The following is a 27,402-nucleotide window of genomic DNA, read 5'->3' as shown; positions in this document are numbered from 1 at the left end:
TTAAACTTGTTGCCTTTTGTTAGCTATTATTCGTGTGTTTCTTTGTCAATTGTGTTCTCCTATTTATTTATATTGTAGTCCTGTAATGTTGTGTTGTCATTTTAATGTTATATTTCACATGGCCATAAAAGAGGGAGGTTTGGCATGCCTCAAATCCAGGTTCAACCCATCATTTTTTCCTTTAAAAATGTTCTGTACCAAGTCAGGATTATGGCCATTGTTATATTATAGTTCGTTTCTGTGTGTGTTACATTTTAACGTTGTGTTTCCGTTGTGTCATTTGTTTTCTCTTATTTTTGAGTGTGAATTCACATTACTATAAGACGCGTCACGGTACTTTTCTATCCCAAATTCATGTATCTGGTTTTGATGTTATATTTGTTATTCTCAAAGGATTTTGTCTAAAGCTTAGTCCAGTTCTGTGTATGTGTGTGTGTGTGTGTGTGTGTGTGTGTGTGTGTGTGTGTGTGTGTTACATTTTAATGTTTTGTCGTTGTTCTCTTTATATTTAATGCGTTTCCCTCAATTTTAGTTTGTTACCCCGATTTTGTTTTTTGTTCATGGATTTATGAGTTTTGAACAGCGGTATACTACTGTTGCCTTTATTTAGCCAAGGATTTGGAGAAAACGACTTATACAGAATTGAAAAGACGGTATTTTCCCAATTTACCAAATCAGAAAACCCAACTTCACGTTTTTGTAGACGCTAGTACAACCGCATAAGGAGCAACTGTTTACATATGTAACCATCATGAGTCATCTTTAGTTGTAGCAAAAAATAGAGTAGCATCACTTAAACAACTGACAATACCACAGCTGGAATTAATGGCCGCATTGATTGAAACACGACTAGCCGATCACGTTAAATCAGTTTTACACATAGAAGACATAACATTTTGGTCAGACGGTCAGATAGTTCTACAGTGGTTATCAACTTCAAAGCAATTGAAAAGGTTCATACGAAATAGAGTAACGGAAATACGCAAATTGACCAATACACAAGAATGGAGATATTGCCCTACGAAAGATAATCCAGCTGACCTTCTTACTAGAGGACTCAACGTGTCACAGTTTGAAAAGAACACACTATGGTTCAACGGACCCGAATGGATCACTGATATATCAAAATAGCCGTCGTGGAAGCCAAATGACACAACAGTATTACTAATCAGTACAGAAGATATAGAAGATTCAAGTACAGCGGAAAATGAAATAGATAATCAACAAGGAATACAATTTTGCAAAATTGCGTAATTTGTCGACAAATTAACAGTAAACCATATACAGCACCTGATCCGCCGCCACTCCTAAAAGTTCGATTACTGGAAGCGCCGCCTTTAACAATTATCGGCGTCGACTTTACAGGAACGCTTTACGTTAGAGATAAACATGATACTGAAAACAAGGTTTGTATATGTCTATTTACCTAAACAAGAGCCGTACACCTGTTAGTTGAACCGGACTTATTAGAAAAATATTTTTTACAAGCCTTTAGAAAATTTGATAGTCGTAAATCTAGACCACAAACCATGATTTCGGATAACGCCTCGACATATCTAGCCGCTTCGGAAACATTAAAGAAATTCACCCAATCACCATCGCTAAACGATACGTTGTCAACATATGTAACAAATTGGAGATTTAAACCGAAAAGAGCGCCCTGGTATGGTGGATGGTTGGAACGCTTTATAGGAATTACAAAAACATGTTTGAGGAAAACATTAGGTAAATCTTACGTTACCATGGATACACTTCAAACAATTCTGACAGAAATAGAAGCGATCGATCATTAACGATAGACCATTGACCTACGTATCACCGGATATTGAGGACAAGGAGCCGTTAACTCCGTCACACTTACTGTACGGAAGAAGAATAACTTAACGCCATATCCATACCCGAATATTGAGTACATTGCCGTGTATAGCGGAAAACAATAACTGCATAAACATTTGAATAAACAGTTGAGCTTAATGAAGCATTTTTGGAACCGGTGGAAATCCGAGTATATAACGACACTAAGAGAGTTTCATCGCCAAACAGGAAACAATTTACAATCTATTCCAGTTGGAGATGTAGTGCAAGTCCAAGATGATAAATTACAGAAAAACCGATGGAACATTGCCGTTGTTGATGAATTGATCACCGGAAACGATGGTTTTACAGTTAGAGCAGCTATAATACGATCTTGTGCAGGACGTACATCACGTCCTATAGTAAAACTGTACCCGCTCGAAATCCGAACAAACATTAACAATTTAGAAGACAAAAATGATGATACTTCAACAGAGAGATTGACAAGAGTTCTACCAAAACGAGAGGCATCTGTCCGAGCTCGAGAGAACATCAAGAAATGGACTACCCAAAAGTGAACTATAGCTGACAATTTTATTTGAATAGACTTCGTTAAAAGTAAAAATTTAATAAGTGAATTATTTGAATTTGTTTTAGGTGTCAATCGGCTGTTGTCAAGGACACAACAACACCGATTTTATCAGGTGTCCCAAGGATCATCTTAAATGATGTTATGAAAATGACACACGTGCAGTCTTCTGAATCCTCATTATACTATAAAAATTCAGACAAGTTTGAATATATTCGGCCGTGTACTGTTCAACTTTCAGATATTTTAGATTTCAATGACAACCATCAATATTGCTCTATTTCCAAATGTAACCGTAAAAATTGTAAAACCTGTGATATACTTATAACTGATACCCACTTTCAAAGTAATTTAACCACCAAAAATTACAATACACATAGTCATGAGGATTTGAATTGCACTGCTTCCAATATTGTATACGGTATTGAATGTACTCTTTGTGGATTGATCTACGTCGGGGAAACTCGACAAAGACTCAATTTTAGGATGAATGATCATCGGTCTAATGTAAATGATCCTAATAACAACAAATTTCTCTATAAACATTTCAATCAGTCCGACCATTCTTTTGTTTCAATGAAAGTCCGGATTATAGAGAAAATATATCATCCAACAAATGACCCCATATTGAGTACACCATATCGTTTACAAAGAGAAGACTTTTGGATAAGAGAGTTGGGAACAGCCATTCCCTATGGATGCAATGACAAAATTGATGGTGTAGGTATTTTGTCTAGTCCCAGGTGTAGTACCGTCAATACATTACAATTGTTTAATACTTCTGCTCTACGAAATAGAAGTCATGGTCACAGAAAATATATACCACCTGCTGTACACACCGTGACAATTGATAATCTATTAACGTCTGTTCAAAAACCTTTAGGAATTCATCATATTAGAACTAAATTATACTCCATTCCATTGTCAAAACTTTCTTTACTATTTCAAGATGCCCAAAATACTTCCGTTACTGATTCTTGTTCTGTTTTGTATAGATTAGTTGCAATTATCATGGACATTGCTAATCATAGACTATTCAAACCCGTATCGACTTCATCCAATAGTGAGGAAAAACGTTATTTTTTTAAGGTAGAATTCGCCAATAAAGGTTTAGATGCTATAAATATTAGCAATATTTTCAATCAAAAATCTGTACAAAAAACTATACCTGATTACTTCAAAAATAAAGCTACACCTGTTATTTCTTATACTTACACCAAGTCTATTGCATCCAAGATTTTCAACCACAAGAGAGTTTTAGAGGCTTTTAACCTCAAAGATACAAAATCCAAGCCTCCGGATTGCTCATGTGCATCGTCACAATACAATTACAGTCCAGCTGGTCATATTATTACTAGAGACCTTGGCATCGTTACCAATGAACAACTAAGAGAGTTGTTAGCCAAGGGACCAAAATATAGAATCCCCCAGCCCATCAACTGGAAAAAGAATTTCAAGTTACTGATGGATGCAGTTGAGGACTATGCAAGAAAATGGGTAAAGCGCGAACCAGACGAACCAGAACTGGACACTTTGTCTGAATGGATCAAAGCTATTCGATCATGCATTCAGAGGCGCATACAAAAACTACGATGTAATATGAGTACTAAAGTTTCTAACCCTTTCAAGAATCCGGAGGTTGTGGATGCTTTATCCTCTTTGCGTGACAAATATGTCGTTGTTCCAGCAGATAAAGCCTCCAATAATATTGTCTTCATATGTAAAAAACATTATTTGCAATGTCTCACTACAGAGCTTGGAATTGATAAAACTACTGGTAATCCTACATATTCTTTAACATCATTTACCAAGGACGAAATTTTACAAAATCATAAATCTGTCCTTCTTTCTTTTGGTATCAACATCAAAGAAAACGAAGAAAACTTGCCTTCATTATACTGGATACCCAAATTACACAAAACTCCATATAAAGAACGATACATAGCTGGGTCTTCAAAATGTTCAACCAAACATCTTTCTAAAGTACTGACTACTATTCTTTCGACAGTTAAAGATGGGCTTCAAAAATATTGTGAGGAGATATATTCTACCAGTGGTGTTAACCAGATGTGGATTCTCAAAAATTCGAAAGATCTACTGCTTAACCTTCAATCACAATCTTTGAAATTTTGCAGCAACATAAAAACTTTTGATTTTTCTACGCTATATACTACTATTCCCCATGTTCAGTTGAAAGATCGACTACACCATCTCATAAAACAGAGCTTTTTCTATAAAAATGGAAATCGTAGATACAAATTTCTTGTTTTGGGTTACAATAATTCATATTTTGTGAAAAATCACACTGAATCTCCCAGAAAATATACAGAAGATGATATTATCAAAATGCTGGACTTTTTGATCGACAATATATTTGTTGAGTTTGGAGGATTTATATTTCAACAGACAGTCGGTATTCCAATGGGTACTAATTGTGCACCCCTGCTGGCTGATTTGTTTTTGTACTTGTATGAAGCAGAATTCATTCAGAACCTTCTAAAAGACAAAAAGAAAAAGCAACTTGCGAAATTCTTTAATTTTACTTTCCGATATATTGATGATGTTCTATCATTGAATAACCCATATTTCAGCCAATACTTACATCTCATATATCCAAGTGAACTTGAAATTAAGGATACCACTGATACTAGAAGGACTGCTTCATACCTTGATCTTTTCCTCAATATTGACGTAGATGGACGACTTCACACGAAAATCTATGATAAACGGGACGATTTCAACTTCCCAATTATCAATTTCCCATTTCTCAGCAGTAACATACCCTCTGCCCCTTCGTATGGTGTTTACATATCACAATTGATACGTTATTCTCGTGCTTGTTCACACTATACGGACTTCATATACAGGAGTGTGCTCCTTACGCAGAAACTGCTCCAACAAAGTTATGAGGATGACAGATTAAAATTGACACTCCGTAAATTTTATGGACACCATCACGATTTGGTGGATCAATACGATGTTTCGTTGACCAAACTAGCTAAGGACATTTTTACCACATGGTAGATTGTGTTTTGTCATAATGTCGTCTAATCTTTTAATTACCAAACGTGACTTATTCCCGATTGAGACTGTTTTGCCGAGTGTGAACTCGCATTACTATAAGACGTGGTACGGTACTTATCCATCCCAAATTCATGTATTTAGTTTAAATGTTTAATGTTATATTTGTAATTCTCATCGGATTTTGTCAAATGTGTTGACGTCTTTTCTATTATATTTATGTGTTATGGTAAAGAAAATTAATCACCGCCTTCATTTATCAGATTTGATTTCGTTCAAAGTAATCAGTACGATATTTTACGTTTGAAGTTAGATTCATAACAAACCGGACATAGTTTTATAATATAGTTAATTGCTACCTCAGTTTTATATTAATAAGAATTAAAATGTGCTTTGTTATTAAATGCAATATCAGTATTTAGTTCAAATATATAATCTTAAATTAATCCTAATTCTATCTTATTCATTCTTATGTGACGTCATTTTTCATTTTTTGATGCTCTGTTTTACTAATTCAAATGACGTCATTTTTTCGTCATTTTTCAGTTTCAAATAGGACGTCACTTGGCGTAGAGGTTTAAACGTATTCGGATGTGTCTACTTTTGTGTTTCAAATGTCTGGTTATGTAAATGTATTTCAGTTGTTTCCTGTAATTAGTTAATACTTCAGCTTTATCATGTACATCTTTTGAAAATTCATTTTATTAAATTTACTGTTTGCAAAAGTATAAATTACTCTAAATTATAGGGATTTTCTGGTAACTTAACAGAAAACCCTTGCCGTTTTTGGCACAACCTTTTTGATCTTTTGGTCCTCGATGTTGTTCAACTTTGTACTCGTTTCGGCTTTCAAACTTTTGTATCTGTGCGTCACACATAGGTCTTGTGTGGACAAAATACACTTCTGGCGTATTAAAATTTTGAACTTGTTGCCTTTTGTTGGCTGTTGTTCGTGTGATTCTTTGTCAATTGTGTTCTCCAATTTATCATATTGTAGTCCTGTGTTGTCATTTTGATGTTATATTTCACATGGCCATAAAAGTGCGAGGTTTGGCATGCCACAAAACCAGGTTCAACCCACCATTTTTTCCTTTAAAAATGCCCTGTACCAAGTCAGGAATATGGTCATTGTTATATTATAGTTCGTTTCTGTGTGTATTACATTATAACGTTGTGTCGTTTGTTTTCTCTTATTTTTGAGTGTAAATTCACATTGCGATAAGACGTGTCACGGTACTTGTCTATCCCAAATTCATGTATTTGGTTTTGATGTTATATATATATGTTATATTTGTTATTCTCGTGGGATTTTGTCTATGTGTGTTACATTTTAGTGTTATGTCGTTGTTCTCCTCTTATATTTAATGCGTTTCCCTCGGTTTTAGTTTGTTATCCCGATTTTGTTTTTTGTCCATGGATTTATGAGTTTTGAACAGCGGTATACTACTGTTGCCTTTATTTAGAAAGACAATTAGTATTTAATTTTCAGTAATATCTATTCGATTGATATCTAAAGTAATTAATATTGCTAAATTTTATAGCTTACTATGCGGTATGGGCTTTGCTCATTGTTGAAGGCCGTACGGTGATCTATAGTTGTTAATGTTTGTGTCAGTTTGGTCTTTTGAGGACAGTTGTCTCATTGGCAATCATACCACATCTTCTTTTTATATATACCTCTGTAATATAATTGTTTTGTGATTGCCGTTTTATTCTTAAAACTAGAGGCTCTCAAGAGCCTGTATCGCTCACCTGACTTTACTTGGGCTTTTGAAATCATATAAAAAAAAAGACAAAATGTGGCTATAAAGTAACAAAACGTGGCCAGCACCTCATAAGGAAAGAAACATTCATGATATGTTTGATTTCATTCAATTCAGTGGTTCTCTAGAAGGAGACTTTTGTATCCTATATTAAACTAAGCCCCCCGCTGGCGGCCATCTTTGATGATGGATCGGATACAAAGTATCGACACTTGGTCAGCATCTCATAAGGAACATTTCTGTTATGTTTGGTTTCATTCCATTCAGTGGTTCTTTTTAAAAAGAAGAAATGTGTATGAATTTCCCATAGGGTCCTATGTTAAACTAAGTCCCCCGCTGGCGACCATCTTGAATGCTGGATCGGCAACAAAGTTATAACACTAGGTCAGCATCTCATTAGGAACATTCATGCTATGTTTGGTTTCATTCTTTTCAGTGGTTCACTAAAAGAAGACATTTGTATGTATTTCCCATAGGGTCCTATGTTAAACTAAGTCCCCCGCTGGCGGCCATCTTGAATTCTGGATCGGCAACAAAGTTATAACACTAGGTCAGCATCTCATTAGGAACATTCATGCTATGTTTGGTTTTATTCTTTTCAGTGGACATCATAATAACAGTCTGAAGCAAAGTAATGGAAATTAAAATTGACCTATGGCGACCTACAATATTTCAATGGCATACACCTTTTATCATATCAAAAACATAATCAAACCAAAGCAGATTTTTAAAAATTCCATTATCAAAATAGCTATTTTCATCAGTTTTTTGTGAAACATTTGATCTTTTTATACAACACTATAAAATGCATATATTTTTTTCACATTATTATCATAAAATACACATGATTTTTTTCCTTAACGCGTCAAATAACAAATACTAACTTTGTATTGCAATACAATTTGTTAGTATCATAAATATGAACTTGCTGACAACAATGTTAGTAAAGTTAATAAACACGAATAGAAATAATGTACGATGTCATTTAGGAGATATGTGGTTGTAATTATATAAGGTGGTATGATTGCCAATAATACAACTTTCCAAAAATGTCAAAATGAGGAGGATGTTAGCAATTTTAAGTCACGATCGGTTTTCCACAATGACCATAACTCGTACCATGTAGTCAGCTTCAAAAGACACTTAGATGACAACCTTTCAAACCATTCAAATTTAAAATCCTAACTGCCTTGTCTAATATGACAAAATAATAATGGAAAAACAATCTATAAACTGCATGCTTCTTACTAACTTAGGTACATAGTGAATGAGGCAGGGTCATTTATATCTGTGATTGCTGAATCCTCCCGATAAGCCCTGAGACGGTGGCGAGACATCCCAACGTTAGTATCAGCTTTAGTTGGAAATGACTTGGCTCATCAGATCGTCACTATGCACAGAAAGCAAACAACATAAAGACAAAGATGATATCTAAGAGTATTCACAGTTATTTTAAGCTAGCTCAATTGCTTCTTATCTTATAAATAATTTTTCTCATTCTTAAGAAAATCAGAAGCAAATATTATGAGGGATATAACATTTTCGAACTGCCTTTTAAAGTTTTACGTACACTCATCTGTCAAAATTTATACAATGTCAAACTTTGCCAAATAAGTATTACACCTCAACTAACATGACTAATTAGAGCTTCAGACCGTGCTCTTTGTGTTGTCCATTGTATCTTTAAAATTACCTGTTAAGTGTTCCTTTTCAATTAAATAGAAAAATTAAAACAATGTGAGCTAAATAAAGATTGGTGATTTAAATATGTTATTGATTGTATTCTTAAGTTATCTTACCTGCTGATATACCACGTGATTAGAGGAAAGTGACGTGTTATTTGCTTCCTTTAACACAGGATTGAGCTTGTTAAATTTGATGAACTGAGCTACTGTTCTTGTGTTTTATTTAATTTAAGGTATGTACAAGAGTTATTGCAATCAAAATTAATCGTTTTATACATTAAACGAAAGAATATTCTAACTTATTCATTTTGTTGGTTGATTTAGCACATTACAGACACAGAGGGGCGTCTACCCATAAAGTTGCCTGAACAAATTCATGAAACTGGAAATGAAACGGTGAAACACTTCCTAAAATAACAATCGAAATATGTGACAAAATGTTGTGAAGTAGACCCAAGGTTTTTGCATTGCTTTCCTTGTAAAATTGTATCAAACTGAGTTGCAATCCATAATATTTTTAAGGTTCATCAAAAGGAATTTAAAATATATATCCGTATTTACACTACAAATCTGCTCTGAGTATAGACAAACCAAAACATCTAGAAAAATGATTAGGCATGGCTGGACCTAGATATAGGAAACATATATGCAGTCTATTTTTCAAAAAAAAAACCTTACCTGGATTTTGATGTGCATTTTTTCCAGTGTGCAGAAGATAAAAAAAATAAACAAACAATTGAGTTTAATTTTGTTATATTCTTTAGTAGCTTAATGACTGATAACTAAATCCATGTAAATTCTAATACTTTAATAATACAGTAAGACATGATTATAACAACTGCTTGAAATCCCCAAGATACAATTATATATTTAATCAGTTAAACTGTCACTCCATCTGATAGGCGGTACTAAGATTAGATACACATGTAAACAGGTAAAGCTAATCAAGTTAAGTAAATACAAATGATTGATATCATTACAAATTTGATGCGGCTCATTCTCTCACACGGTTTGCAGATATCTATTGTCCACCTATTGTCAATCGATACAATTAATATAACTTACTTATTATATGAGGGGAGCTTCTCGAACCTCATTCCCAAATTAGTTTATTTTTGCACCTTCTGCAGGAATTAAAATAAATTAAAAGCAAAATCATAATCTGAAACTTTTAAATTTTGTGTATATAGGTACATACTCTAAAAGTTCTTTATACATGAACAGGTTTGTACCCAGAGTGAAATTTGCGGTGCAAATACGATCATATTTGCTAAAGGGTTAGGATGAACCTTAACGTAACTGAACATAAATCAAAAACGAAGTAAAAGAGCTTACAATACCTTTTTATGGTATGTATTTTGTTATCAAGATGATATTTCGTCGTGTGAGTCTTAGAGTGTTAGATATCCATTTTGATAAAAATTGAGATAGCTATATATTTGACATTTGATATTTATGTGCAAGGGTAAATTTCCCTTAATTTACATCTATAATATGAGATTTTTACACTTTTGTCAGAACTACAATGTTCTATCTTCACACTCCCATTTAATTATAATAGCTTACTAGTATTCATCTAGTTGGACACCGGAAGTTCAGGGAATAGTTTCATAGTGGTGTGTGTTCTTTTTTTCTAGTTTTGTTACTGTAAAATATTTGTTACTTAAATTAGCAATGTATAACTATGCTGAAATTGTTACCATGGTTTGAACGCAATCTATGAGTTAATTGTTAGCAAAATAATCATTCCCGAAATGGGATTATTATACAATTGACAAATCCATGATCTATCTCCAATAGATATATAGGGATCAATTTCTTGTCAACATTGTTTGTTGCAGAGTGTCCTATCTCCAAAAAAAGGAGGTGCTTCATTCATTTAATGTTTTTGTCTATTCAAAAGACAATCGAGCAAAGAGTTACTCTTTATATCCGACAAAAATCAATTCCTACAAATATTTCTGAACTCTGTCAAATATTTTACATGTTTTATGATATCGCGTTTTTAAACTTCATGTTCAATTTTGCAACACTTGGGTCTAACAACATTACAACATTCACACGGCGATTTGATTTATTTGATTACAGTGCAAAATGGAAAAATAACAAGGGAAAATATAATGCGGCAGGACTTATATTTCATATAATCATAATTCATTATAAAGATCTTAGTGTTTTGTCCTCATTCTGAATTTTGATATATCTGATTAATTATAAAAATGTAAAAATTGTTTTACAGCTGATGGCTTCCTCTTTTGATCATTGTGGTATTTGTAGTTCAAGACACGTTTCTAAGCCATCCGTGGTTTGGTGCCCACACTGTGATGAAGGACTATGCCATGACTGTATAGAACACCATAGCTTGTCAAAGGCATCAAGAAACCACAAGACTGTTATTATTGACGAATACCATAAATTGCCATCATTTATTGCGAACATAAATCTGCACTGCGATGAACACAACGAGAAGTACCAATTGTTTTGCAAGGAGCACAATGAAGTTTTGTGTAGAAAATGCGCTATTTCTGCGAAACATGTAGAATGTAAAAAATTGTTCCCCGTTGAAGATGTCATTAAAAATGCTAAAACATCTGTAACCTTTACCGAAATCGAGTCCTCATTCCAAGAAATCAAAGAAAATCTTAAACTTATCCTTGAGGACAGACAAAAGAATATATCTTCGCTGTTTGGTTCGAAACAGAAAATAGAGTCCGAGATATCAGCGATTCGACGCCAGATAAATCAACACCTTGATGAAATACAACACCATTTCATTGTTGAATTAAACAAAGCTGTGGAAAAATCGACCCATCAAATACAAACCTTCATTGCATCTCTGAAGAATAAACAAAGAGAAACAGACGAGTGTATAGAAGATGTAGAAAGCATAAAAAATCATGCAACCGATATGCAAACATATATAGGAACAAGGCTTTTAGAAAATAAACTGAATCAAATAGAAAATGACATGCAGTCTTGGATAAATGGTGGTAGTTTGGCTCACACCGTAGTATCGTACGAGATAGACACTGTATTAAATCACATTAAAAACGACATAACAAAGTTCGGAAAACCTGTTGTAGACGTGCAATCATGTAAACTGCCAATACGAAGGAGGAAAGAGAGCCAGGCTCAGTTGATGAAAGTAAAGACGGAGCCAAAAACAATTGATCATATCACATTGACCTTAAAAACAAAAATAAAAATATCAGCGTCAAATGTGTCAGGTTGCTGTATTTTGCCTTGCGGTAGACTTGTTATTTCAAACTATGACCCCTCGTTTTTGGTGTTATTAACACCTGATGGCACACTTGAAAAAAAAATAACTAATATAATGCCCAAAATTTTTGATGTTTCTTGTGTCGGTAAAGAAACTATTGCAGTAGCATCAGCTTCTGATAAAAACATTTCAATAGTTAGTCTTGAATCAGGGAAAACAATAAAAAGGATCCAAACAACCTTTCCCTGTCTAGGCTTGACTTACACAAATGGCAGTTTAATAGTTTCCCCAAATAATGGACAGTTGCAGGAAATTAGCTTAGTGGATAACAAGACAAATGCCATTGGTAGTTCTATTTCCTCAAATTATGTCGCCTCTCTGGGAAATAAACTGTTCTTTGGAAAAGGCGAAGAAACAGATACCATCATCTGTCAAAATAGGAACGGTGAGATGCTGTGGACATTTACAAACAAAACGGCTTTACGAAAACACAGGTGTATCGCAGTAGATGAATTCGGAAATGTGTTCGTCGCTGGGAACAAATCAAATAGCGTCGTTGCAATATCTTCTGATGGCAAAGCACACAAAATACTCCTGTCAAAAACAGACTTGGTTTTAAAACCATGGGCAATCGACTACAACATCAAATCGAAATCTTTGCTTGTGGCAAACGAACGAAATGGTCAAGTACTTGTATACAATGTTAACTATGCTTAAAATAAACGCTACTGATAAATTGTTTTTAACTAAATTATGGACAATGATAACTTATTTTATTATACCAACTGCATTTGATTTCATTTTTGAATTGAAAGGTTGTGTATTAGGAAGCAATTTGTACATAATGTATATGAAATACGTGAAAAAAACGTGTTCAAAATATATTCAACTACAAGTAAATGGTTTTGGTTAAGGTTTTTGGATTCTTTATCGTTTGCATTGATGCCACATTTTATTTTCATATTTTGTATAAATGTGGAGGTCCACTGTGTGTTTTCTTTTTATTGTTTATCATGTTCTATCCATTGTGAAGTTGCATTTATGTGGTAATAAAATAAATGTCTTGTAATCTATTACTTCTGATGTTTGATAATATAATATTTAGGTTTATAATTGATATTTTTTTAGGCATTCCAAATATTCTACAGAAATAAACTTAGTTGTAAATTTAAGAATATCTTGGAGTTTTGTGAATACATGAACGTTCTCTGAAAACAACTGATATGTTTATTTTTACACCTTCTGCATGAAGAAAAAAAATGCCCATTAAAATCTAAAACAGATTTTATCTTTCTGATATGCAAAATACTTTTAACTTTTATATATGTAGTGGATGTCGGGCCTTAAAACTTCCAAACTTCCAAACTTCATAGGTTGGTCTGTACACAGAGTAGTTTTTGAGGTGAACATACGGCAATATTTGTCCATTTGTTATGATGAACGTTAAAGTTATTGAAGCCAACTGTATGCATTGATTTACGAAATTTTCAAACCGCAATAGCATGAAAACAGCAAAGATAATGAATAATAGAGATGGGCCGTTTTGAACATATACAAAAGGGAAACTTCGAGCAGAGCATCATTATTTATAGTTTCATTGCATTTGAAATTCAAACGGGATTTTTGGCAAACAAACCAAGATTTTTAGGTCTATTTGAAACTAAATGTGCCATTTAACTATGTTGCTGTTATTTTTCATTTCATTGATTTTTAAAAGTTTAAATTATCTAATCTATTTCTATATTTACGAGATTACAGAAATATGACGTATTATTTACTTCCTTAGTTTTTGACAGTTAACGTTTGTATGTTTGATTGCATCCAAGGTATGTACAAAAGCTTAAAAAATGCTGTCATAACAAATACGTTTATAGGTGGATTACGGCTTCCATTCTAAAATATATACCTGGATGGGCTAAATTGGTTGATTAAATCCTCTCTTGCATCAGGGCGATGATCTCAATAAGACATATTGTTTTAGATTGTATTCCCTATTTTATCGAGTGTATCGTATTCTTAGTTATTATATTGTTTCCGTCTCTAAAATAATGCCCAAAGAAGAACGATTTGTATATAAAAAATAGTTTAGGTATTTTGCCAATATTGAATAGCTTGATTATAATGACATGTTTTTGTTATTTGGAAGTTAAACATCATTATTATTTTCTTCTATATCTCAAAAAAAAAATCATAAATGTTGTCTCACTAAAGGGAAATTATAGACATAGATATACATGATCAATAACGTTTTCAATTTTATTAATCAAAAGCAAAACACGTATACCAGATACAGTTATTATCATCAACTATAAATACCAATTTGAAAGGTTTAAATGTTAGAATATATATTTGTTTTGTAGACAAAATACTTTCCTAACGGTATTTCAAATATACATAATAAATGTTTCCGTATAGCAGACATTTAGATGCAGTTTTCGCGGGCGGATATACAATACATTTCATGAAATAATGTAGAACACTCGAACAATATTATGGCAGAGGAGTCGTCAGGGAGAAATAATTTTACCAGGAAATAATTTCACGGACAGAATTATAGAAATAATAATTGGCAGTATTCCATTGTAAAATAGTGTCATGAATAGTATTTCACAGTGAAATTGTTGTAGCTCATAACCTTGTTTATCTGACCTGCGCATGTGTAATCAAAGACAAGGGGCTTTTTTATTTAGGGGATGTTAAGAAAATTACAAGGAACTAATAATATGGATATCACGAAAACATGATAGGAACACACTTCTAAAAGTAACAAGGAGAGGGTTTGTGCCTTCAGACACTAGTTTAACCAAGCCCTCATGCTGCATGTCCATGTTACACATTAAGAGCCTTTAACTTAATAGTGGTCGTTTGTCAATGTTTATTGCTATATATTATTTTTTTGTTTTTCGTTAATTATTTTGTACATAAGTTAGTTGGTTTTTTTTTTTTTTTTGAATTATTTTACACTTGTCATTTCAATTCATTTCATTTAGGACTGACGTAGTTTTGATTTTGCTCATTGTAAGAGTACGTGTGGTGATATATTGTTATAATGCCTCCATTGTCGAAATAGAGGTTAAATATCACAAAAAAAGCAATCAAACATATCGGTCGAAATTAACTAAATCGACTAAAAAAGAAAATGAAAAAGAGACAACCAATAATACACAAAATCAAAATTAGACAACACAAACCCCATGAACAAATTATGGACGATCCCCAGAAGAGTCAGCAGATCCTGATCCACATGTGGCACCCGCCGTGTTATTACAAAGCCGTTTATAAATTAAAATCGGAATATCACATTCGGGGAAAGAGGAACACAATTGTATCTCCGACATTTGGAACATATTCGCAACAATCTTCAAAAACGGTCAACAAACTCGTGATGACGTCTATAAAATTTAGGAACGGACAATTTCATTTGGTCTTTTGTGGAGAGATGTCTAATTGGCAATCATACAACAACTTCTTAGCTGAAATTGACGAGTGCATAGAAGATTTAGAAAGCTTAAAGAATTATGGAATTATGCAACTTTTATTGAAAAATGTTAAGGAATCAAGCAATTAGAAATGAAACCGAATAAATTAGAAACCGAACATTAGTCTTGAATGTATAAAAATAGTTTCTTATTAGTTAGATACTTCATTACGAAGTATAAGTACCGAAACAACTACGTTTGGGAAACCTGTCGTAGAAGTCCAACCATTCAAAAAGAGGGACAAAAGGTACCAGAGGGACAGTCAAACTCATAGATTGAAAATAAACTGACAACGCCATGGCTAATAAAAGACAAACAGACAAATAATAGTACACAACATATAAAACTAAGCAACACGAACCCCTCTAAAAACTGCTGGTGATCTCAGGTGCTCAAGAAGTGTATGCAGATCCTTCTGCACATAAAGCACACTACATGTTGCTTATACTATTACAAATACGGTTAATAGTCTAATTCTGTAGATCAAATTTGTGAAAAGGGAAGGTTATTGTGTAACGAAGTAAGTTCTTTGGATTGTCAAGTGGCCAATGTTATACCAAACTAATTTAAATATAAATTTATAAACAAAACAAAAGTAAAGTAAATTGAACATAAATGAAATAATGAAATGAATACATACAAATATAACTACCACACACACAAAACAGAACTAAATATAATGTTATGAAATAAACAAAATAAAACTGAACAATAACAGTCCGCACACCATCATGAACTCTGCACACGCCCGGCAAAGGTTGAACGTTGCATGTACTGTAGAATAACTTTGGGTTGTCCCCTTGAATATCTTTAATATATAGCAGACAGAAAAAATAACTATTTTCACGCATTTTTGGTTGATTCGAAATTGAAGAAAAGAACACTAGATTTTATACTTTTACTGCAATGATAACTTCAAATGAGCAATGACGACTTGAAACTGCATAATACTTCACGGACTGCTCGATTCGTTAAACATATATTAAAACGGACTTCTTTGAATAATTCTTACCGAAAATTTCACCGACTCCAGGAGTTGTAATTAATATCAGTAAACAGAGTTGTAACCATATTACCAATAATACACCATTTGTATAATCGACACTATATATCACCGACACCATATATCACCGACCAGTAGACGGTATTTACTACGTGCTGTACGCACACCAAAACCTGGCCTAAAAATATTGAACCCAAAAGATACTTACTTTATCTATACATTTGCATGATATAGCAATTATTCGGACATTCTAGACCGCGAGTAAGAAATATCATCTCGACAGCAAAATAGACCTCAATGAACTTCACGGTTATTTCATAACGGTCTACCACCTCGTGATGGAGTCGGTAAAATTTACGAAGGGATTATTTTAACTTTTTCATTTGGAACTCTTGGTTTAATAGCTTCCTTGTGAGCAGCAAACTCTCATTACGAAGAAGAAAAGGAGTGCCAAGCGCAGCTCATGAAAGTCAATGTGGAACCTGAAGGTGTTGTTTAACAAATAACACTGACATTGATAGGAAAAATAGATACTTCAACTACTTATGTATCAGGCTGTTTTTTTTACCTGGTGAAAAAATGGTACAGTCAAACTATCTACCGTCTTATTTGATTGTGTGTTCACCTGATGGAAATATTGAAAAACAATTGCCAAATCATGCATAATATTCATGATGTTGTGTGCGTTGATAGTGAAACTGTTGCAGCTATTTATCATGTTTACTAAACTGTTAAAACATTAAACTAGTTAATCTTAAATCATGGGAAAACATTCAGAAATATCCCTACTGATTCACCTTGCTGTGGTATAACATACAGGGAAGGCAGTTTTATCACTTCTCCCTCTGAAAGGTAACTACAAAAGAAAAAGATAAGGAATAACAATACTTACTGTATTAGCAGTAATATGGACTACGGTGTTTTTGGCTTCATTAGGAAATGTAATATATTGTGAAAAGACAAATACAGATTCGATTGTCTGTCAAAATGGAAAAGGAGATATACTATGGTCTTTTGCAAATGACACAATTTAAAAAAAGACCTAGAGGTATCACAGAGTCCGATGTCAGTAAAAAAAAAGAAACTAAGTAAAATGGTAATGATACATGAATTTACAAAGGACTACTAGCAGTTACTGACATGCCAGTTCAAGACATCAATAAAACTGATTGAAATATTATGTCCTCATCATATGAATATCAAGCACAATCCTTCTCGTTAGGGGTTACGTACCATACCATTATAAAAATAACACATATCTGAGAGGGTGATAGATCAGATTGTTACCCCGAGATACCATTGTCGACATGGTTTGGGTACCAATTTTCTGTATCACCCTCTCAGGTCTCTGTGTTATCTAATTTATTATACTGAATGTCCTATCGTTATTGTGTCTTACGGATGAATTTTATTTATAGTATTTTTCTATGACGTCACGCACATAACAACGTTTTGGGTATTAAAAAATCAACAGAAGTTTAGCAGATGTTTTATGTTTTTAGTTTGACAGTCAAATAATTTAATCTGAGCCAAAACGTAGAATTTAAGCATTGTCATTAATGACTTGATGTAAATTCAATTCATTATCCTTTACATTATCGATTTTTGATTGGTCTAGACGAGAGGGTGATATTAAAAAAAATTGTCAACCGCTCAGCCATGTGATAGAGTAAATCAACACCCTCGTATTAGCCAATCAAAATATGGCATTCTAACGTTAAGTATAATAACATAAAATATATGAGTAGAACGCAACAAATGTCATGCAAACTGATTTAAGAATAAATGTGTTTATTTCCGATGCAAAGTGAATCAATATTAAAGCCACAATATATCTTCTTTAATGATCTGCCAACCGTATCGTAATAATATCCATTCTTAATAAGTCTGTTTAAAGGTTTGGTAACATGTTGATATGTCGTGTATGTTGTACTAACTAAGATTATCCAAACTTGTTTAATACGGGCATAAACTATTTGTTGCAAAAATAATCATACACAAGACAAAATCTTTTATATGTATGCCAGTGAAAAAATATTTTCTCAACTTTGAAATGTAAGTATTAATTGCAATATCGATGAATCACATTTAATTCCGATCGAGTCCAGCGATTTGTATAAAGTTGCTTTCGTAATTATCATCATATCAAGGCAGTACAGCAATTCAAGCCATTTCCATGTATCAACTTATCATCTGCATAGTACAATTTATTCTTTTAGAAATACATTCAATCAGTCCTATATTTGACGTCTGAAATGTGTACTTTCCATCTATTTCGATATCATAGCTAGTGAAGCTGTGTTATTGGTAGGATCTTGGAAGATTAATTGTCGCTAAATGACAGATGTACAGGCATAATTAAAGTTCCACTATTCATTCTTTACAGATTAAAGTCGCGTAAAATCAGTTCAGCCCCTCCTTTTTCCAAAATTTTATACCACCCTTCCTATGCTGCCTCCGAAATAAAAATCGGATTTATAATTTTGTCTAGATCTCTACTAAGACGACTTTCCGTCCGTATGTTAAGTCAAGTTTTTTTCCAATATGGCTGCCGAGCAGTTAACACTTTAGAAAGTTAGATCCCAGTTTTTGCAGTTTAATGACAAATTAAAGAAGACACTGTCTGTGAATTTAGTACTATGTGATAGCTAATCTAATGGAGAATAGAATGGTACAATTTTTGTAAAATACTTTTAATAATTTTGTGACTTGTGAAAGATTTTTTCCAGAAGGATCTATTTTGATATTTGATTATTGATTTCTACTACTAGAAGTGACAATATATGTACAGTATGTCTGCATGGGAAAATTTAGCTGGTTTAATTTTTATAAACAAAAGATCTACTACTAAACCTGGGAATACTGTGCGGATATTGCTTACAGCAAAAGTGGATAAGAATAAACCACCACCTAGTAAACGAACTCATTCAGACGTATCTACATGATCTAATGAATCAAACAATAGGTGAGACTTTTCTGGCATAATGAACTTTCAAAAGGATATTGATGAAATTAAAATCAAACTTGAAGGTGTGACAAGGAGAGAGGACCTTGATAGAGTAGTAAAAGATCTTGAGCAAATAGTTACTTTAATTGTCAGAAATCTGATAAATGAATTTGAAATAACTGTACAAAAGAAGATTGATGAAAAAGTGGAAGAAGTTAAAAATGAAATGCAAGAAAAATTTGATGCTTTATCTATAGAAAATAAAGACCTGCTATACAAAGATACATGCTATACAGTATTCCAATACAACAATTAGAAGAGACTTAAATGAAACAAGTCGACTTTCAAGACAGGCTGATATTAGCAGCAACTACAACGAGCAGTACTCGAGAAAAAATAACATTAAAATAATAAATTTTCCAAGAGAGGATTAACAAGATCTTAGAAAGGACTTTATGGAAACTATGGAAAAAAGAACTAAATGTCCAGTTAGAAGACAGAGATGTGGTTGCAATTCACCGTATACCATCTCCAAAGGCTGTGTCCTATCCAGTTATTGTTAAGCTATTCAGTAGTGATGTAAAACGTCAAATTATGAGCTGTAGGAAAGAATTGACCAGTAAAATTAGATTTGTGGATGACGTTACTCAATGAAACATGAGCATAAAAGAGGAACTGAGAAAAACTGAAGAATTGGAGTCTGTCTGGTACTTCAATTTTGAAATTTATGGTAGGACTTCAGCTGAAATTTGGACAACATGATGACATTCAATACAGAGTACAAAAAGGGAAATAGATGTTATGTAATTAGAACTAAGACCTCACGGACATTTTTGAGAATTGTTGATATTTGACTAAATCTCCCTTTCTTTGTATAAAAAAAATCAGAGTTATCTCTCTTTTAACTATAAATCATGTATATTATTGGTTTTCTTTCAACAATACATATTAACATTTTTTTGTACAGATAATCTAAATTTTTGTTGAACTATTATTTTGTTGGTGTCATATAAGACAAACTGCATAAACTGACAAATCTCAACTACAATGTGGCAAAACATATTAAAATAATTATTTTTTTAACACTTTTTTTGTCTGTTAATTGTAATTTTTCTATGAATTGAATGTCTCTAAAGTATTGAATTACAATGTTGGTCCCTATACGAAGCTTGGTAATACATGTATGTCGAGAGTTTTTATACCACCATATGTAGATATTTTGAGCAAATCTTTGTGTATATGTCTTTGTGTCTCATGTGAATGTATAATATGGATAATCATATGTAAAAATGAATGCCTACATGAAATGCTGATGTACAAATATTTCAAACCATTATGGGCTCTTTAAAGATACTGTCTGTTAACTGTCAGGGTCTGGTGATTTATCTAAAAGGAGGGATGAATTTAGTAATCTAAAATCTGGAAACCATAACATTTACTGTTTACAAGACACTCATTTAACAGTGGACAAAGACAATAGTATAAGAACGTTATGGGGATACGAATGCTACTTTTCATCCTTTTCTTCAAATTCAAGAGGTGTAGCAATTATGTTTAAAAACAATTTTGAGTGGAAAGTACTTAAAGAAAACATGGACATTGATGAAAACTACTTAGCTTTGGATTTGGTTGTAAATAAAGTTCGTTTTACTCTCATAACTATATATGGCTCGAATACTGACAGTCCATTTTTTTATGAGCATATTATGTCAATTATTGATGATTTTGAAAATGAGTGTTTTATTATCTGTGGAGATTGTAATCTTGTGTTAAATCCAAATTTAGATTGTTATAATTATTTACACATACATAATCCTAATGCTAGAGACAAACTATTAGAATTGATCGACGATAGATCTCTAGTTGACCCCTATAGGGAACTTTTTCCTGGCCCTTGTAGATATTATTGGAGGAAAAAATCAACTTTCAAACAAGCTAGGCTTGATTTTTTCTTATTTTCTGAAAACATTTTGCTATTTTTGAAAAATTGCTGTGTAGAACCAAGTTACCGCTCGGATCATTCTAGAATTATTTTTGAACATGAATTGAATCCATTCATTATGGGGAAAGGTTTCTGGAAGTTCAAGAATTCTTTAGTGTATGATGCTGACTATGTTAATGGTATTAATGGGGAAAAAGTTCAATGTAAAAAAACAGTATGCAGCCTTGGTATATAATTTTGACAATATTAATGAAGTGAATAATAATGATAATAGTCAGCTTTTTTTTAAAACTCTATCAATGGAGGTGAGGTGCAAAACTATCTCATACTCTAGCTTCAAAAAGAAGGCAAGAGAGAAAAGGGAAAAAACATTAAAAGATGACATTTATATTTTGAAAGAAAATGTAAACTCATTTTCTATACAGCAATTGGAAAACAAAAACATGTAACTAGAAAAATTAAGAAAGGAAAAAAATGCATGGTAAAATAGTTCGATCCAGAATACAGTGGATAGAAGAGGGAGAAAACCCGACAAGTTATTTTTGTGGACTTGAATCTAAGAGTTTTACCAGCAAGATCATTCCAAATGTTGAAAAAGAAAATGGTGATATTGTAACTAACCAAAAAGAAATATTTAAACAGGTTAAAATATTTTATGAAAATTTGTACAAAAACAGAGATGTTGAATGTTGTAAACCTAAAGATATTGAAAATAGTCTACAAAATGTAAATGTTAGAAAGTTATCTTTATAGATAAACTAGAAGGTGAAATATAAGTTGATGAAGCTGGTATTACTTTAAAAAGAATGAAAGCAATAAAACGCCTGAACAGATGGTTATTCAAGTGATTTTTTTAAATTTTTCTGGCCTAACATAAAATATTTTGTTGTAAGATCCTTGAACGCAGGTTATAATAAAGGGGAACTTTCTGTTACTCAAAAACAGGGATAATAACATGTCTTTCCAAAGGGAAACAAACCTAGACAATTTCTAAAAAAACTGGCGCCCTATTTCTTTGCTAAATACTGTATATAAAATTGGCTCTGGGGTTATAGCAAGAAGATTTAAAACAGTTTTGTCTAAACTTATTTATACTGATCAGACAGGTTTTATGAGTGGAAGGTATATTGGGGAAAATCTAAGATTGATCTATGATATCATGGAATATAATGAAGATAATGATATACCAGGCCTTTTTTGTTGATAGATTTCGAAAAAGCCTTTGATTCCATTTCATGGGAATTTCTTTTAAATGTATTGATTTTTTTTTATATTTTGGCGATTCTATTATGAATTGGGTGAAAGTGCTCTATCAAAACATTAATTCAGCAGTCATTCACGGAGGGACTTTTTCACGGCTGAACGGGGTTGTAGGCAAGGTTATACATTATCGCCCTATCTTTTCATTCTTTGTGCATAAATTTTAGCGTTAAAAATAAGGAAACAACAAAAAAATAAATGGAATCAAAGTTCTTCATATTGAACACAAACTCTCACAGTTTGCTGACGATACATCACTACTTTTAGATGATAGTGAAGAATCTTTAAATGAGGCATTATTGGAACTAGATTGGTTTCCTCAAATTTCTGGTTTGAATATAAATTTTTCCAAAACTCATGTAAATTGGATTGGAAGTAAAAATACAGCGCAGAGACACTTTGTACAAATCGAAATCTTACTTGTTGAAGCACATCCTTTAAATTATTGGGTGGTAATTTTGATGTTGATTTAGATAAACTAGATAAAATCAATAAAGATGAAAATATTCTAAAAATAAAAAGACTAGTTAAACAATGGTCTAGACGTAACATTACTGTTACTGGTCGAATTACTGTTGTAAAGACACTTATGCTGCTAATTTTAAATCATTTAATATTGTCACTACCTAATCCAAGTGGAGAAATTATTAAACAGATAAATGAACTTATGTATAAGTTTATTTGGAACTCACCAGTTCATAGAGTGAAACAAGATGTAATTCAAAAAGATTATTATGATGGAGGCTTAAAAATGATTAATTTACATGCTTTTATAAATGCTTTAAAATGTACTTGGATCAGAAGAATTTTTAAAACGATTGTAAATGGCGAAAAATCTTTCTGTCATATGTTGATAAAGAAAGATTCTTTAGTTGTGGTAATAGCTATGTAAAGCAGCTACAGCAAAGTATTAAGAATAAATTTTGGAAAGACGTACTGGGTGCTTGGCAAATGGTAATTGAAAAAGAAATGAATTTACATGACTGGGAATATTTTCTTTCCATTCCAATTTGGATGAATAATCTATTCCAAATTGACGACAAACCAGTGTTTTTTTTTTAAAGACTGGCAAAGGAAGGGTATTCTACATGTCAATGATATTATTGGGGACAATGGTACCTTTCTAAATTTTTATCAATTTCAGGAGTGTTTTCAGATGAATTTAGACATCATGAAATATAATAGTATAATTTCTATGCTAACAAAGACTTCCAAAAAAATTAATGGGGGAGATTATAAATTTCTCAAAAGCAAAAAGGGATCTAAAGATATGTATTTGGTGCTAAACAAAACAACACTGTTCCTACAGGAGTAAAAAGATGGGAAGCAATTTTAGTTTCAGAAAATCAGAACTGGAAAAAGATTTTTCAACTACCATTTGCTATTACAAAAAATACTAAGCTACAGTGGCTTCAGTATAGAATAAATCATAAAATTCTGCCAACAAATAAGTTTTTAAACAAAATTGGGGTAGTGCAAAACCCATATTGTACTTTTTGTAAGACTGAACTGGAATCAATTGAACATATACTGTGGGACTCTTCTTATGTACAACAATTTATTTATGAGCAAACGAACATGTGGTTTCCCCAGAATGGTATTAGTATACCATTTACACAGAATATTTTTTTGTTTGGAAATTTATCACGAATGTACAAAGGTGACCCTCAAACAAAATGTTTCGCTGGATTAAACAATATATATATATATATAATTCAAGATATTTTAAAGGAGAATTAAGTTTAACAGCATTGATTGAAAAAATAAAACATCATTATATTTTGGAGAAGATAACAATTAAAAATAAATGTTTTGATAAATTTAATCAAGCTTTGTACATGTACCTAGAGGCTTTACATGATAATTTGATGAATTAGCAACTATACAAAATTAGCAGACATGAAAATATTTTGTTTTTCCTTTTTCTTAATCAACTTTTCCTTTTTTAAATTATTTCATTAATTAATTATCTATATTTTTTTTCCTTTTGATAAGATACCATTATAAAATCCCAACTAAATGTTATTTTCAAGTTTTATACATTTTCTGATGTGTTTATTATATTACATTTCTATATATAAACTTACTATTTGATAACTTTACTGTTGTATATTATATTTGTTGGATAACAAAAAAAAATGGTTTCTGAATAGTTACTTATGTTTGCCTTAATTTATTAGATCAAAGATTGATGTAGCAAGGACAGAAATGCCAGCGACATTTGGATTAGGGATAAAAGCCTCAGATCACTCTGATTCAAACAAAAAATTCTTTTAAAACAGACATAATCAAGATGCTTGATTTCTTGATTGACAACATATTTGTTACGTTCGGATGACGTGTTTTTCAACAGACTATCAACATTCCAATGGGAACGAATTGTGCCGCTCTTCTTGCCAACTTGTTTCTTTATTATTATGAGGCTGACTGCATACAAGAACTTCTGAGGAAGAAAGATAAGAAGTTAGCAATATCCTCTAACTCTACTTTCCGCTATATAGATGATGTTCTTTTACTTAATAATTCAAAATTTGGTGACTATGTCGAACGCATATATCCCATTGAACTAGAGATAAAGTTACAACAGATACATTTAAGTCGGCCACATATCTTGACTTACATCTTTAAATTGACAATGAGGATCGATTGAAAACAAAACTTTACGACAAAAGAGATGATTTCAGCTTCTCAATTGTGAACTTTCCAATTTTATTTAGCAACATTCCAGTAGTACCTGCATACGGTGGATATATCTCCCAATTGATACGATATTCCCGTGCTTGCATTTCCTATCATGATTTTTTTGATAGAGGGTTGTTGCTCACAAGGAAGCTATTAAATCAAGAGTTCCAAATGGTGAAGTTGAAATCATCTCTTCGTAAATTTTACGGACGCCGTCACGAGTTGGTTGATCGTTATGGAATAACCGTTTCACAAATGATATCGGATATGTTCTTAACGTCGTAACTACAATCCCCTTCCCTTTCATAAATGTGACCTACTAAATTAGACTATTCACCGGATTTGTTATCTCATAAGCAACACGACGGGTGCCACATGTGGAGCAGGATATGCTTAACCTTCCGGAGCACCTGAGTTTTTTGGTGTTTATTCCTTAGTTTTCTATGTTGTGTCCTGTGTACTATTGTTTGTCTGTTTGTCCTTTTCATTTATAGCCATGGCGTTGTCAGTTTAGTTTCGATTTATGAGTTCGACTGTCCCTCTGGTATCTTTCGTCCCTCTTTTACTGAATACGAGATTTTGAAATCCTTACTAATGGTTGTTTAAACTCTGTTGCTCAATTGAAGTAAATTCATAATAAAGGAATATGAAGAAAAAGAAACCAATCGTTCCAACTCGAGAGGTCGGAGTTCATCGTGACTAAGTATTGCTAAAGAGGGACGAAAGATACCAGAGGGATAGTCAAACTCATAGATAGATAAACTGACAACGCCATGGCTTAAATAAAAAGACGAACAGCCAAATAATAGTACAGAAGACACAACATAGAAAACTAAAGACTAAGCAACATGAACCCAGACAAAAACTGGGGACGATCTCAGGTGCTCCAGAAGAGTAGGCAGATCTTGCTTCACATGTGGCACCCGTCGTGTTGCTTATGTTATAACAAATCGGGTAAGTAGTCTGATTCAGTAGTGTCATGTTGGTTTCAAATTATAACAAGAACAGTCAAACCCAGTCACTCACGGGAAGTATTAAAAATAAGATGTAAGATAGGTGACCTTAAACAGGTTTTTAAAAAATACGACAACGCCCGTGGCCGGGATCGCCGCAATTGTTAATTGTTTTTAATCGTTAGAGTCATCGTCTTGCGAACAGTGAAATAAAACATGGCGCTTAAAAAATGATTTATACACTCCGAAATGGGGGATCTTGGGATATCATGGAAACCATTTCAAAAAGAAGTAGGCCTGACATTGACATCTCGAATTGCATTGTTTCCATTTATTTTTGGATATTTCTGGAAATATTTTGCACCAACAAGAACGTAAACGATAAGAATTTGTCACTATGATAAGTTTCTAGCCGTTATTGTAGATTTCATGGCAAATTTGAGTTTCAAAGTTGAGAAGTGAAGTCTACCCTTAAAAAATAACCGACATTATGACGTCGGAGGAAGCGTCACAACAAAAATTAAAAGCCTTTAAAACGTCATAACTATTTGAACTACGAGACAGGGTACCAGTTACTCTTATAAGATCTAAGACTGCGAAAAATATGTTATAAGTGAGTCGAGACACATCCCAACTTATTTCTCATGTTGAGCATAAAACTTGTGTAGTCATATCTAACTAATTAAGACGTCACGTGACTTTGGTGACGTAAAAGCCGGCAATTTTTGTCATTTTGTCCCATATAAAATGCAAAGGTGCTTCAAGAAAGTTAAATTTTCTCAGTTATCTGACCAGTTCTCTGTTTTTTGCAGCTGTATCATTGGTATTTGAACATAATTTTAACTTAAAATGTTGGTTCTGACAGTTTGATTTTTTGATTAAATTATGTACCTTATACTTTTTTCTTCATTTCCCTGTTAACACAATGGTAAACTCGCGACCCTATGTCTACTTGTACATCTAATTCACATATTCAATAAATAGTAATACTTTGCAACTTGATTGGCGAAATATTCTACTTAAAACAGTGTAAATCGAGGGCAAATTACGTTCTACATCGATTT

General features: G+C 32.7%; 2 protein-coding genes across 2 annotated transcripts; both read left to right on the top strand.

Annotated features, from left to right (window-relative positions):
- Positions 1-1,973: 1,973 nt before the first annotated feature.
- LOC139483414 (uncharacterized) lies at positions 1,974-2,372 on the top strand. Its single transcript, XM_071267433.1, has one exon. It carries the CDS (start codon positions 1,974-1,976, stop codon positions 2,370-2,372), a length of 399 nt encoding a protein of 132 aa, XP_071123534.1.
- A 6,626-nt stretch (positions 2,373-8,998) lies between these two features.
- LOC139482149 (uncharacterized) lies at positions 8,999-13,083 on the top strand. The gene is made up of 2 exons (XM_071265836.1): positions 8,999-9,085; positions 11,092-13,083. The coding sequence occupies exon 2, from the start codon at positions 11,095-11,097 to the stop codon at positions 12,787-12,789; it is 1,695 nt and encodes a 564-aa protein (XP_071121937.1). The 5' UTR covers positions 8,999-9,085; positions 11,092-11,094; the 3' UTR covers positions 12,790-13,083.
- The last annotated feature ends 14,319 nt before the right edge of the window (positions 13,084-27,402 follow it).

The sequence above is a fragment of the Mytilus edulis genome, chromosome 7 (genome assembly GCF_963676685.1).
Source record: "Mytilus edulis chromosome 7, xbMytEdul2.2, whole genome shotgun sequence".
Lineage (NCBI taxonomy): Eukaryota > Metazoa > Mollusca > Bivalvia > Mytilida > Mytilidae > Mytilus > Mytilus edulis.
This window is presented reverse-complemented; position numbering and strand designations above follow the sequence as displayed.

What these genes read in the sequence shown, in the direction of transcription:
- LOC139483414 (XM_071267433.1), top strand. Translation starts at nt 1,974, where the DNA reads ATGAAGCATTTTTGGAACCGGTGGAAATCCGAGTATATAACGACACTA.
- LOC139482149 (XM_071265836.1), top strand. Translation starts at nt 11,095, where the DNA reads ATGGCTTCCTCTTTTGATCATTGTGGTATTTGTAGTTCAAGACACGTT.